The sequence below is a fragment of the Alexandromys fortis genome, unplaced genomic scaffold (genome assembly GCF_014885135.2).
Source record: "Alexandromys fortis isolate MF-2015 unplaced genomic scaffold, M_Fortis_MF-2015_v1.1 scaffold_51, whole genome shotgun sequence".
Classification (NCBI taxonomy): Eukaryota; Metazoa; Chordata; class Mammalia; order Rodentia; family Cricetidae; genus Alexandromys; species Alexandromys fortis.
This window is the reverse complement of record NW_026067925.1, coordinates 9,195,005-9,208,456: the sequence shown is the minus strand read 5'-3', so window position 1 is coordinate 9,208,456 and position 13,452 is coordinate 9,195,005. Positions and strand designations below refer to the sequence as shown.

Genomic DNA, 13,452 nt, shown 5'->3' with positions numbered 1-13,452 from the left:
TGTACAGAGTTTGAGTTCTGGTACAGCTAGAGCTACATATTGAGACCCTGCTCAAAAAACAAAAACCATAAAACCAATTCCCCACCCAAATTAGTAGGTTTTATATACATAAAAACTGAACTTGCTGATAAAGATATCAGGAAAAATAGCCTATTTATAGTAACCGAAGACAAAGAATCTAGGAATAAACATAACAATGGAGATAAAAGACTTCTATTAGGAAAATTTTAAGATGTTGAAAAAAAACTGAAGCCATCCGATGATGGGAAGATTGCTCCTGTACTGACAGTGTGGAATGGCTGTGTCACCAAAAGCAGTTGTATTCCGATTCAATACAATTTCTACCAACATTCCAATGATAATCTTCACAGAACTAGAAAAAAATTCTAAAATTTGTGTGGAAATACTAAAGATCACAGATAGCTAAAGCAGTTCTAAGCAGAAAGAACATAGCTTGATATATAACATTAACTCAAACTACTCTACATAGCCGTGGGGAGAGAGAGCACGGCATTGGCACAAAAACCACATGTAGACATGAGGATCCAAAACCACGGGAACCTACGGCACTGTCAACACTTAAATTTGAGCTGAATGCCTAACCAAGCCATACCTTTAGTCATAAAATGGAGACTGGACCCTTTCCAGTCACCTCGGCACCCAGTACCTGGAAGGCTCTCCTGACTATGTTGAGCCTCTTCTGGAGCAGTTTAGAAAATTCATCGTCTTGCGTGGTGCTGGCTCTATGAATCACTTTGTGAGAGAAAGTCAGCATGTCCATGGAGATTCCCTGGGCCCTTCCATAGTCTTGAAGCACAGCAGTAAGAAAGGCTGTGAAGAAAAACGGTGCCAAAGTTTCTGGTAAGCCTCTGGTTTCCTGTGGGGTGGGCACCATGGCTGCCACGTGGAGATGGAGGAGGAACCAGAAAGGAGGGGATGGGAGGCTGTGTATTGGTTTATTCCTAGATAAAACATTCACTCTTAGGGGGAAGCTTGGAAAGATGCAGAATGTTCTCAAGAGAGGTGAAACATTGCATCCCACAGGGAAGCTCCATAAAACTCAGCAAGTAAGCAAAAGCTTCAGGATGTTTCTGAAACTGACCAGTTTCACACCAGGTCCTTCCCTCAAGTGTAAATACACAGTAAGGACCGCTGAGAGATGCTCTGGGGCATGCTGGACTTCCTGGGAAAGACTGCAGTTGCTGAGCTGCCTGCTGGTTTTCCAGTTGGCTCCAGGGTTCCAGCTTTCATGAGCTGGGGTGGCCTTGGGGATGCAGCAGTCTTTGAGTCCTTCTGGAAGTAATCCTACTTCACTGAGATGGACTTTGATGGATCCTTATTTTGGTTGGTTCCCTAAGGAATAGTGTCACACACCATGGGTTGAGATGGAGGATAGGAGGAACCAGCTATCATACTTTAGGCCTGCACACCTGGGCTGTTTCTGTAGTCCAGCTCCCTGTTCCCTTTGTGTTTCTAGTGCTGGGACCTGAGCCTTTTCTGATTTCACCTGGACTGATGATTCTATCGTATGTAATCTTGGTAGCAGAGATAGATAGGTCATAGATGGGTTAGTATGCGACCCAGGGCACCAGACTTCCTCCGACCTTGTCATACTGACAAGCAGGGGAAGAGGAAGTTATTCTGAGCTTGCTGATCTGCCTGTTGCAATTTTGTCCCATGTAGCATAGAGGGAGGGTACGGACAGAGGACAATTTCTCTCGTGGGGTCTGTGGGCCTCTCCTTGTGTCCCATTTCAGTGACCTCGGCTTTCCAAGCCAGGGCGGCCTTGAATCCTACTGAGCTGTGCCTGCTCTCTGCCCATCGTCTCACACAGGGAGACTAGATGCTTCTGCCTCCTCATTTCCTTTTATCTGTCCCTTCTCTCCTGTTCCATGACCCCCTGCCACAGCGATGGTCAGCTTTTGACTGGAGGAAGGATTTCTCTGTGGTCGAGACCGAGTGTGAACCTTTCTGACCTGCCAATCACCCCTTTGCTGTCACAGTGGTGTCTGTGAACCCCCCGACTCCCCACTGCAGCAATTCCCTGCAGTCATCTCTCTGGCTTCCCCCCATGTTTGCTCTCTGTGGGCCTGGGTCTGTCCTCGGTTGAACATTTGACTCTTAAGTCAGGCTAAGTTCAAAATCTGGTCACCTGGATGGTCCCCTCAGAGTCCTCCACACTACTTTTAGTTGTACGACTTTGGGCAAATTTTTTTCCTTTTCCCCCTTTTTAAAATCTTTTTTTCCTATTAGACTTTTCATTTTATATGCGAATGTTTTGCTTTCATATATGTCTGTACCACGTGTATGCTTGGTGCCTGTAGAGGTCAGATTAGGTACCCCAAAACTGGAGTTCCAGGAGGTTGTGAAACACCACGTCAGTGCCAGGTCTGCAGGCAAGTTGCTTAACTTCTCTGTGCCATGTTTTTCCTAGCTGGACATACAGATAATTACAGCAACAATTCTCAGACACCACCAAGGAAACCCTGTATGAACAGAACAGGGCTGGCAGCCTGTAGCACCATGTGAATGTTGTTCTTTCTCTGTTGGCCCACTTCAGTGATAGTTAGAAGCCCTTTGCTTAGAGACTGTCTCTGGCCATCAGTTATGGTCTCCCTGTTCTGTGTACCAAGTGTTGGTTAGCTCAGGCTCATGTGGAAAGTCATTCATTCTTCAAGTATTGACTGACAGCTAGCTTTGCTGGTGTTGGACAAATTAGGTACTAGGGATGCAACAGAAAACAACAAAAACCCAACCTCCCTGTTCCTGCTCTGGCGGAGCTCATCTGCGGTGGCTTCTTCCCAGGCCCCCATGGGTCTTGGCTCCCTACTGCTGTGACATAGCCCACTTGGTGCCTACCTTTCCCGCTATTAGTGCTGAACAGGTAGGGTACCGCAGACATCTTGCCATCAATTCTTTTTAATAAATGAGTGTCCGAGGTGTAATATTTCCTCTTGTGTAGGCCTTAGGGAGGAGCCTTAGTTCTACATCTTTGATATCATAGAACCCGTGACTTAGGGATGAGAAAGGCCCAGTGGGGCCTTGGGTGTGCGGAAGATGGATAAGGAGAAGAGGTGGGGGCAGAATGGGCTCAGGTCCCACAGGGGCGGGCGCTGGTGCTGTCTTCAGGCCCAGTGGTGGAGCCAGATGCCGGTGTGTCCTGGGTACTAGCACTCACCATGTGGAGAGAAGAAAGCGGGGAGCCAGTATCTTGTAGGGAAGCCTTCGACGAAAAGGCTAGCAGAGTCAGTGGGATGTCTGAATTTCTGGTTGGCTGGTGTAGAATACTGTTTCCAGATCGTGACAAATTTCATATACCTGGTGAGACACCAGAGGCAGGGCAGCTGAGGGCATAGTCAGTAGCCGCCCCCCACCAAAGTGGCCTGGCATCCGCCTCCAGCCCTCCAGGATGCGGCTCTCACTACTCACCCCAGCCTACATCAACCTCTGTTTGATACTTTGATGGACACTGGGCACAGTTTGAGGCCTCTTAGGGGAAAGGAGGGGTAGATTGTGGAAATGCCTCACTGGGCTTTGAGGAATCTTAGCACTTGTTGCTGAGTTGCAGACTTTGCCCATGGCTGACACTTTATGTGCCATGGGACACAGGAGACAGCTGGCCTTGCTGTGGCTTACTCCTTTCTGAACCAGCATGGGGACAAGGTCAGCACCACCTTCCATCACAGGGCCACCATGAGAACGGGGTCAGGGAGACACAACTACGTTTTTTACACAGTATTCCGCAGTCTCCCTGGGTCAGTTTTCTAGAAATGGTATGGAATAGCAGGAAGACAAAATAGTGGATATTTCCAGCTCTCAGCATGAGAAGACCTTGCATGGGACCCCAAAAGGAAACGGTGAGGAAAAAGAACCCCAAGAGCCTGAGGGGGTATAGTAAGGGGAACTGCTGAGCTCCACCGAAGCAGGGAAGAGACAGGAAGCAGTTTTGGCTCTTGCTCTTACCGGTGGTGGATGGCAGTGTAGGCCACTTTGGCCCAGGTGTTGAAGAAGTTCACCCGCTGGATGAGGTCGCTCACCCAGAAGCTCAGGGGCTTGCAGGACCTGTAGGCATTCTTCTGCAGATTGAGGGAGAGGCGCGTCATTTCGGTAAATCTTGTCTAGAGGTCACTAGGCACATTTCTGTCAGGGAGAAACACCTTGGCAGGAGATGCCATTTTCTAGCAGAAAACCCAGCGATGTCTGAAAATGACTATCAAGGAAATCACATGACCTTAACTGGAAGGGCCTGGCGTGGTCATGGGAGTTTAGTACCCTTCAACCTTCACCTCTCCCCTCTTCTCCCTTCTCTGGACATTGTCTTCATGGGGTTTTAGCCACTTGGACTTCCCAGGCTGCCCGGTTACAAGCGTCACCTACTGGGCAGTCCTTTCCTTCAGCCCAGCAGAGCTGGCCCAGCCTCCTGACTACAGTGTTCCCTTCTGCTTGCGGCCTCCACTGTCCAGTCTCTAATTCCGTTCACAACAAGCCCTCGAACGTCAAGGGTGAAGGGAGTGGGGTTGTAGTTCTCAGCTGCCTCCATCTTCTCTTGACAGTAGGTGTCTGGCTGGAGATCATGGCCTCATCCCCTCATCTGTCCCATTAGAATCAGTGGTCGGGCTGGAGAGATGGCTCAGTGGTTAAGAGCATTGCCTGCTCTTCCAAAGGTTCTGAGTTCAATTCCCAGCAACCACATGGTGGCTCACAACCATCTATAATGAGGTCTGGTGCCCGCTTCTGGCGTGCAGACATACGCACAGACAGAATATTGTATACATAATAAAACAAATAAATATTAAAAAAAAAGAAATCAGTGGTCCCTTCCTCCTGTGCTGTTCACCTCACCCCAGCCCAGGGCACCCAGCTCCCTGCCGACTTCCTCTCAGATCCCACCCGCTGGCTCTGCTCTGAGGTGACAGCTGTTGCCTGGGCCCTTCCAGCCCTTTCTTCTCTTCACCCTCACTCCTGGTGGCCCCACTGTTTCTTCCAGGCTGACTACATGAAGCCTCTCTGAAGAGCTCCCCTGGCTCCACACACCTTCCATTTCCCCCTTCTCGCTTGTGCGAGCTGACATCCCCAGGTCGCTGAGTCACGCAGCCACGCAGCCTCTGCAGCTGTGTCCCAGCTCTCAAAGCACTGGCACCAATGAGCCCAGCTTTCTCCTAGCTGGCTTTCTCGGTCAGTCATGAAGCCCCTGGGCTCTTCCAATCCATAGCTGTCAAGGCATTGAGCCCAGGAGCCCAGAAATCCTATCAGCTCCTGCCAGGCTACCTGTGTGAAATCCACAGATGTCACATTTCAACTTTCCACTATTCAATTTTTAAAGTGTTTGTTGTTGCTGATGCCTTTAACCTCTATTTTTCTGCATACTTTTTTTTGGAAGTACTGTATCGCCCTGCAATTCACATCAACCATATGTCCATACTTCCTATCTGAGGAGCGGCAGTCACCTCAGTAAAAACCAAACAAACAAACCCTGGTCTTTTTGCCTGTGCCGCTTAGTTCTCTGTTCCCTGCAGCTGGAGGCAGCCACTCTGTGGGTTTTGTCTGTTATGGACGTCTCATTTCTATGAGTTACACACGGTGGGGCCTTTTGAGATTACCTCCTTACAGAGTGTAGGAGAGCCTCAATTTTCAGGGTCCACCCATGTAGCATCTGTCAGCACTTTTGTGTTGGTGGCAGCCATTTGTAATACTTTGTTTCCTAAGGATATGAAGCTTACAGCCTTTGCAGACATTTGAAGTTTTATACTGACTGAAAATGAGTACGGCAAGACAGAATAGCAGACCGATTGCTATAAAACATAAGGTTAAAACCAATGCCTTCCTCCACACACAGCCCGTTAAGACACCGCTCGAGGTAACTGAGATCTGCTTTTCCTTCTACAAATTCTGTGATTCTTGAAACTAAGACACATGCGTGTTTCCCAAGCAAACATCCTCCGTATTCTGACACTTTCAACACTTTACCAAGACCTTGTGGAGGTCCGTGTGAGACCTGTGCACACGTCTCATCCTGTGCTCAGACCTTCGTTCATGGAACCAGATTCCCATTCATGGATAGCCAGGTTGTTTTCAGATTTATGCTGTTAACAGCTTTGTGGCAAATACCTCGAAGATAAATTTGGGCAGAACTGCCACACTGCCTTCTAGCTGGCTGTATTCACTCACACCTGACCCGAAGTACATCAGCACAATGGTCACACACCATTTCTTCATGTCAGTTAACTTGGTCATTGTGGAGCACTGACATTTCTCTCAGGCTAGAGGCAAAAAGCATGGCCGCTTACCTGCCTCAGCCTGGGCACCCTGGCCGGCTACCTGCCACAGCCTGGGCACCCTGGCCGCCTACTTCCCACAGCCTGGGCACCCTGGCTGCTCACCTGCCACAGCCTGGCCACCCTGGCTGCTCACCTGCCACAGGCTGGACACCCTGGCTGCTCACCTGCCAGAGGCTGGGCACCCTGGCCGCTTACCTGCCACAGCCTGGGCACCTTGACTCTAAGGAAAGAGTCGTAGATCTCCTCCAGATCCTGAGTGAGGATGCTCTCTCCTTTTATGGCAAGTTGAAGATCCTTTAAGGATTTATGTATGACAGATAATAACTTATTGAAACGGTCTATTTCTTGGCTCAGAAAGGTTATCAGGACACAGTGGATGAGGGGATCATGGCCTGAATTTAAAAAAAAAAAAAAAAGGAAAATGTGTTATTTATAGGTAAAGAAGGACACGGGTGTTGGAGGAAGCCCATGTATTTTGACCATGGTTGGTAGACATTTTCTAGAGGCATGTAGATAGCAAATATTTTAGTGTTTTTAATCAACCTTCCTGCCTGTTGTTATGACTCATACCAAGTGTCACACCTAACATACAAATCAGGAAGCACCAGCTGTGTCAGGAGACCAGATTTATGGAGTTCAAGGCCAGCCTGGTGAACGGAGTGGGTTCCAGGAGAGCTAGAGCTACATAGTGAGACTCTGTCTCAAATAAACCAAAAGAAAGCTTTAGGTATGAGCACTCAAGTTTGAAATTCCTGCAGTATTTATGTGTCACAAAGTATATGCTCTCCCTTGGACGTGTTAAACCACTAGAATCCTGTAAAAACAGCTGGATGTGGTGGTGCACATCTGTAGTTCCGGCTCTCATGAAGCAGAGTCAGGCAGATCTCTGAGTTCCAGAGTAGCCAGGGCTCCTTAGTGAGACCCTCTTTTTAATCTATATCTATCTATATATGTGTACACACACATATATGTTTTAAACTTGCAGGCAGAAGAGATTTAGCTTTCTGAGAGATGCACCCTAGGGTTTCCCCGCTCTGCCAGGTTCAGTGTACTTGCCCAAATGGAGACACATCGTCAGTCAGGGGTCACATCCCTTACTGGGACCGTGGTTGCCTGCACTGTCACTGACTGTGCCATCACTGTGCATTTTGGGAAGCTGTTGTTCAGCATTTGCTCCAAAATGAGTTTTGGAAAGAGACTATAGGACTGGAGAGACGGCTCAGTGGTGAAGAGCATGTAAATGCTCTTTGCTCGGGCAGAGGACCTGAATTTGATTTCCAGCTCCCATGTCATGGCTAACAACTGGACACAACTCCAGCTCCAAAGACCCTGAAACTTTTGTCCTCTTGGGCTCCTGTAGTCAAGTGCACACCCTACCAACATACAAAATTAAAAATAAAAGAAAGGAGATATGGATGTTAAAATTTAACTTGGGAAATTCTTCCAGTCCAGGTATTTAACATCTCCTCAGAGCTAGCCTGACTGCGCCTTTCTAAGTCTCACTGCCCTAAGTCCACCTGGAGCCCGGGGGGGGGGGGGTAGGGAGAGCAGCAGTGGAGCGGCAGTGGGCAGCGGCCCCAGCAGAGCTCTGTGCTGTGTCCGCTGTGATGGCCGCTCCTTCACTTTTGGTCTTGGTACCTTCGCACTTCCTCTTCCCTCACGCTGCAGCCCTGTTTTCCTCTCTGTGCCCCACCTCCCATCTGGGGAGACCCTCGACCTTCCTCCAGGGTCAGAGTCTTTGCTGATGAGGCTGCAGCAGGAGGAGCCCAGGCCGCCACTCACCTTCAACATTGCTCTGAAGTTTCTCCCACAGTGAACTTGACAAGATGAACTTGAATGTGCTCCGACTCTCAGGCCCTGAGGCTTCCTCGTTCTCCACTGTCAGGGGTAGCTGAACCAGGATGTCAGATAGGATCTCCATCACCAGGTCGTCATTGCTCTGCTTGGGACTGCACAAGGGTCAGGTGAAGAATGAGGCACAGACCCATTGCCTGGGAGGACCCATAGCTGTGAACCTGAACCCCAGAGACTGGAATTCACCCCACTTTGCAGAGGGGAGAACTGTCCTGTAACTTACATGTTCATGAGGAAATGTGGATTTGTTTCTAAAACTATTTTAACCAGACTCCATCTCCAGACAGGCATATGCCTAGACTGAACGAGGAGGAGGACGTGGCAGGCCCAGAAGCTCATGGGTTCTCATTGGTCAGTTTGTCACTTTCCTCTGTGCTTACCCATGACCCATGAGCTCTGGGTGTGACAGGAACAGTGATGGATGAGGCATGGGGGTGGGGAGACTGTGGGAGCCACCTGGCTGGAGGGATGGTGTAGGAGGTCCTTCTGTTTGTGTGTTGCTTTCATTGGCTAATGAATAAAGAAACTGCTTTGGCCTAGTTGATAGGGCGGAGTTTAGGTAGGCAGAAAAAACAAAACTAAATGCTGGGAGGAAGAAGAGCAGAGTCAGAAAAGCCATAGATCCTCCACCGGATATGGACGCTGGTTAAAATCTCTGGTAAGCCACAGCCACGTCGCAATACATAGATTAATAAAAATGGGCTAAATTAAGATGTAAGAGCTATCCTATAAAAAGTTAGCGCTAATGGCCAAGCAGTATTTTAATTAATACAGTTTCTTTTATTTCAGGTGTAAGTTAGCCAGGCGACCGGGACAAACAGTGGGCCCTCCCCTGCAGCAGAGGGATGCTTTGAAATCCTTCAGAGGATGAGAAGGCAGGGTCAGAAATGAATGAGCACAGGGCAGACAGTAGAAAGCGGGTGAGCAAGGGACAGCTACACTCCTTCGGGCCCCCTTTGCTCACCAGGATGGGCCAGGTTTTCACCTAACACCGAATGCCATCTTTGAAAGCAGCTGATAACCTGACACCACATGGCCTGCTAGCTCAGTAGCGCTGCTTCTGGGCTACCTGCAAGTCACAGAGGACATGGATTTTCTATGCCATTCTTTTGACTTTTGCTTTGATTTCTCAGCAGCCATCCAAGATAGCTTCAAGTAATTTCAAAAGTCAACATGTCTCAATTATATTGAATGTGACAGGTCTCCCAGTGTTGTCTCACAGACAAAGGAGTTTCCATGTTTGAACAACATGATTGGAGGACTTATGGCCTCTTTATCTACGTGAGGAGACACTAGAAGCATGTTTAAGATGCTCATTAGATGTATTCCTATTGTATAACTATTTCTTTCAAATTGAACACTCCTTTCTAGAGAAAGATTCCTTCATACCAAGGAAATGAACTAAACTTTAGAAGGCCCAGGGAGTAAAGTAAGTCACAAGTCACAGGAACGTCCTGAAACTTAGAAGATTCACAAGGCTCCCTACAAGGGTTATCAGAATAAGCTCTTGCTGAGTGGGAGAGACTGAAGAGACAAGCTGCCTGCAAGTTTTTAGGAGTTGCCACCTATGCTAGGGTGGACTTTTTGGTGACAGATGTTTTTGATTCATCTATGCTCCAATAAGTAGCCTGTAACCCATAACTTAAGTGAGCCCACTGATTAAGCTAGATTTGGGAGAAATCGTTTCTGTGGTGCGTTGCCAGTGCCCTGTCTGAGGCGAACAGACATTTGTTTACAACCTCCCCAGGAAAAGGTGCACAATTCCATTACAATCATGCCTTCTTCTGTTGGGGTGTCATCAGAAGTGTGGCGTCTACACGACATTCTACCTGCTGCTCTGGGAACATCTGGATAGTTTCTCTTGGGTATATATCCTTCTCCATAGGTGCAGTTTTCCGCTATGAAGCAGATGGTATACACTCACTTCTAGTGAAGTGGCACTTGGAACTATGTCTATATGTTGTTAGTAAACAAGATTGGATGATGGATCAAATAGAAAAACCCATGTGCCAAAGCCAGGAAACATTCTGATGTCATCTGAATAAGTCTTGATCCAAAGAGATAATAAGACTATAATGGAATATAGAATTCCAACTGGTTTGGAGGCACATGGAAAAATGTGAATTTTAACAGCCAAAAAAATGTAAACTCAGTCTCTTGGCATTAAGAGAATATGTAGTTGGCATCCAAGGATGTGGGTAATGGGGCCACCTTGCATAGACTTGTGGAGCAATTGTCCCGACAGTTACAGAGTTTTGACTGTCCTACTCATATTTCCAGAAAGAAGTAATTCCATGGGAAAAATTATAGAAAAGATTATTTTTGTGCTAAGGAAATGTTATTATCTAGAATATGGGGTGTGTGTGTGTGTGTGTATGTAGGCAGATTTTTCTGTTCTGCCTGCCAGCTCCCAAATAACTACATGGAGACTTATTAATTATGAAAATTTGGCCAATAGTTTAGGCTTGTTTCTAACTAGCTCCTACAACTTAAAATAACCCATTTCTAGTCATTGACTTTCTGCCTCATGGCTTGATGACCTTTACTCTGCACTGCCCATACTGCTCCCCTGCTTCCTCTGTCTCTGACTGGCGACTCTGTATCTCTGCCTTTCTTCTCCCCAGCATCCTTTCTACCCTCTCTATCCTGCCTACCTATTTGCTGTTCAGCTTTCTATGAAACTAGTCCCAGTGACAGATGTTCACAGTGTACAAAATGGTTATTGCTGTAGGACTTGTACTATGGTCTTGTACTATGTAAAGACTTGTCACTTGTATTAATTTAATAAAATGCTGATTGGCCAGGCAGTAGCCAGGCAGGAAGAATAGGTGGGGAGACCAGAACAGGAGAATTCTGGGAAGAGGAAAGGTTCAGTTTGCAGTCGTCACCCAGATGCAGAAGAAGCAAGATGAGAAGATAAGGCCTCGCTGATAAAAGGTACCAAGCCATGTGGCTAACACAAATGAGAATTATGGGCTAATGTAAGATGTAAGAGTTAATAAGTCTGAGCTAATAGGCCAAACGGTTTATAATTAATGTAGACCTCTGTGTATTTCTTTGGGACTGAATGGCTACAAGACTGGGCGGGACAGAAACCTCTGTCAACAGGTTATTCTACAACATATGTGAGGGTGTGTGTACATGTGTGTGTGTGTGCAGGTGAGCTTGCTTGTATAGACGTGTGGAGGTGAAAGGCTGATGTTGAGATGGCTTTTATCTCAGGAATCTCTCTGCCTCATTTATCTGTTGAAACAAGGTCTCTCAGCGAACCAGGATCTCAGCATCTCGGCAAAGCTCCAGGACCCACTCTCCATCTCCTAGCACTTGGGTGATGGATATGTGCCTGGCTTTTCTGTGGGGCCTGGGAATCTGAACACAGGCCCTTGTGCTTGCATAGCAACCCTTGGTAAACTGAGCCAACTTCCCAGCTCATGAACTTCTGTGATAGTCACAAAAACTGGAGAGGTGAAGCTAATGCCTCCATTAAAAAGAGAGAGACCAGAGAAACAATTTAAACTGAAATCCTGCTAAATTTTTATAAATAAGAGAACAATTGCATTTAAGATTATATATGTGTATGTATATATATATATATATATATATATGATTATTAGATTTATGAAAATGACTGGTGGCCTTGAGAAGGCCTGGCAGACAGACAACAGAAGGGTTCCAGCTTTATAACAAATATCTATTTGAAACGTTTGATCAAGTCTCCAAATGGGACGCAACACTATTGAAAGGCCTTGAATGGTGGTTGTTAAGATATGCCAAACCTAGAAATTGAAAAACTAAAACCAAGGAGGGAAATCTGTGGACTCCCAGGGAGACCCCATGAAGTAGCCAACATCACTGTCTTGATTCAGAGACGAGGGGCCTGGGCAGAGCAGCGATTGGCTTCCCCGTATTCACAAAGTAACACAACAGAGCGAGGATTTGAGCACAGGTCTGGTGAGGAAGTTGGAGGAAAAAGTGAGCTCCCTGGAGGACAGCGCCTGGCGATGTCTAACAATGGAGAGTGGACCTCCCCTTTGAGGGCTTCAGATGCAGCTCTAGCATGGACACACTTGATTTTATAGTTTTGAGGGGAGGGGGCTTGAGTTTGGGGTACATGTATGACACCTTTTAGACCTTACAGCAGCCTCAAAGGGCAGACGGGTATTTTCACCCACTTTACAGGTGAGGACACCGGAGCGGCGTGACACTGAGCACAGCAAGTAAAGCTGTTATTCACACGGGCCTCCAAGTGTAGGGAGTTTCTCTTGAGCTCACAGCCCCGTCTGTCACTGTGGGGGCTGTCTGTTCCTCCTGAGAAGCAAATGTGCACGCTTCACATTTCAACAAATTCATTTACAGCTGGGCGTTATGGCACACACCTTTAATCTCAGCATTCAGGATGCAGAGACAGGCTGATCTGATTCTGAGGCTGGTCTGGTCTCCAAAGTGAGTTCCAGTCAGGGCTACATAGGGAAACTTGTCTTGAAAAACCAAACCCATACCAGAACAAACAAACAAACAAACAAAAAAACCCAAACCAAATTCACTTAGAAGAAACTCACCGGGTCCATTTCAGTCACCCATCCAATGAATATTAACTACTGTATGCTTGGTGTGTATGTGTGTGCGTGTACGCACCTGAGTGTGCATGCACATGAGTGCAGGTGAGTGGGTGTGCAGAGGAAAGAACATGGAGTTTTCTATATCGTGCAAGTCATACTGGCATTTCCCAGCTAGTAACAGCAGCCCCCGTGTCCTCTTACTTGATCATGAGGTGGACAGGAGCAGCTTTTGGCTGCATGGTGATGAGATTCTCAATGAACTTCTGACACTTGATCTCACTGCAGGTGTGTGTGGCTGCGGGGTGGATCCCCAAGATTTCAGGAGAGTCGTCATCAGGCAAGGCCTGGATAATGTGTATGCAGTCCTGTAAGCTTGCAGAGCTGGGCACTGGCTGGTACCCCTGAAAGGTGAGGGGCTTTGTTAGTGTTACATGAGTAAGAATCCCTCCAGCCAATGCATGGAGGCAGTAACTCCCCACGACCTTCTGTGCCAAAGGCTCCTATTTCTATATGGTACAGAGTGTCTATTAAAAGCAATACCTGGGGCCACTCCATTGCAAACACTCACATGTAACTTTCTTGTTGGGAAGGGGGAGGTGTTTAAGGACTAAGTTCTATTGCCTTGATGAGACATACCCACAGGTAACGAAGCACAGGGCCTTTAGTGCGACCTGTAGAAGCCATGTGAAGGAGGCCAAGGCCTTGCGTGTTAGAAGGGGGTGACTAGCCGTGCCATGGGAGAGGATAAGCCTGCTAAGTAG

At 47.4% G+C, this 13,452-nt stretch overlaps 1 protein-coding gene across 1 annotated transcript in view; it reads right to left on the bottom strand.

Annotated features, from left to right (window-relative positions):
• Dnah14 (dynein axonemal heavy chain 14) overlaps positions 1-13,452 on the bottom strand; it is a 225,140-nt gene that overhangs the window by 5,386 nt on the left and 206,302 nt on the right. The window contains 7 exon segments of the mRNA XM_050142810.1: positions 122-124; positions 668-831; positions 3,179-3,318; positions 3,964-4,076; positions 6,474-6,670; positions 8,061-8,227; positions 12,893-13,092. Coding sequence (XP_049998767.1) covers positions 122-124; positions 668-831; positions 3,179-3,318; positions 3,964-4,076; positions 6,474-6,670; positions 8,061-8,227; positions 12,893-13,092 — 984 coding nt within the window.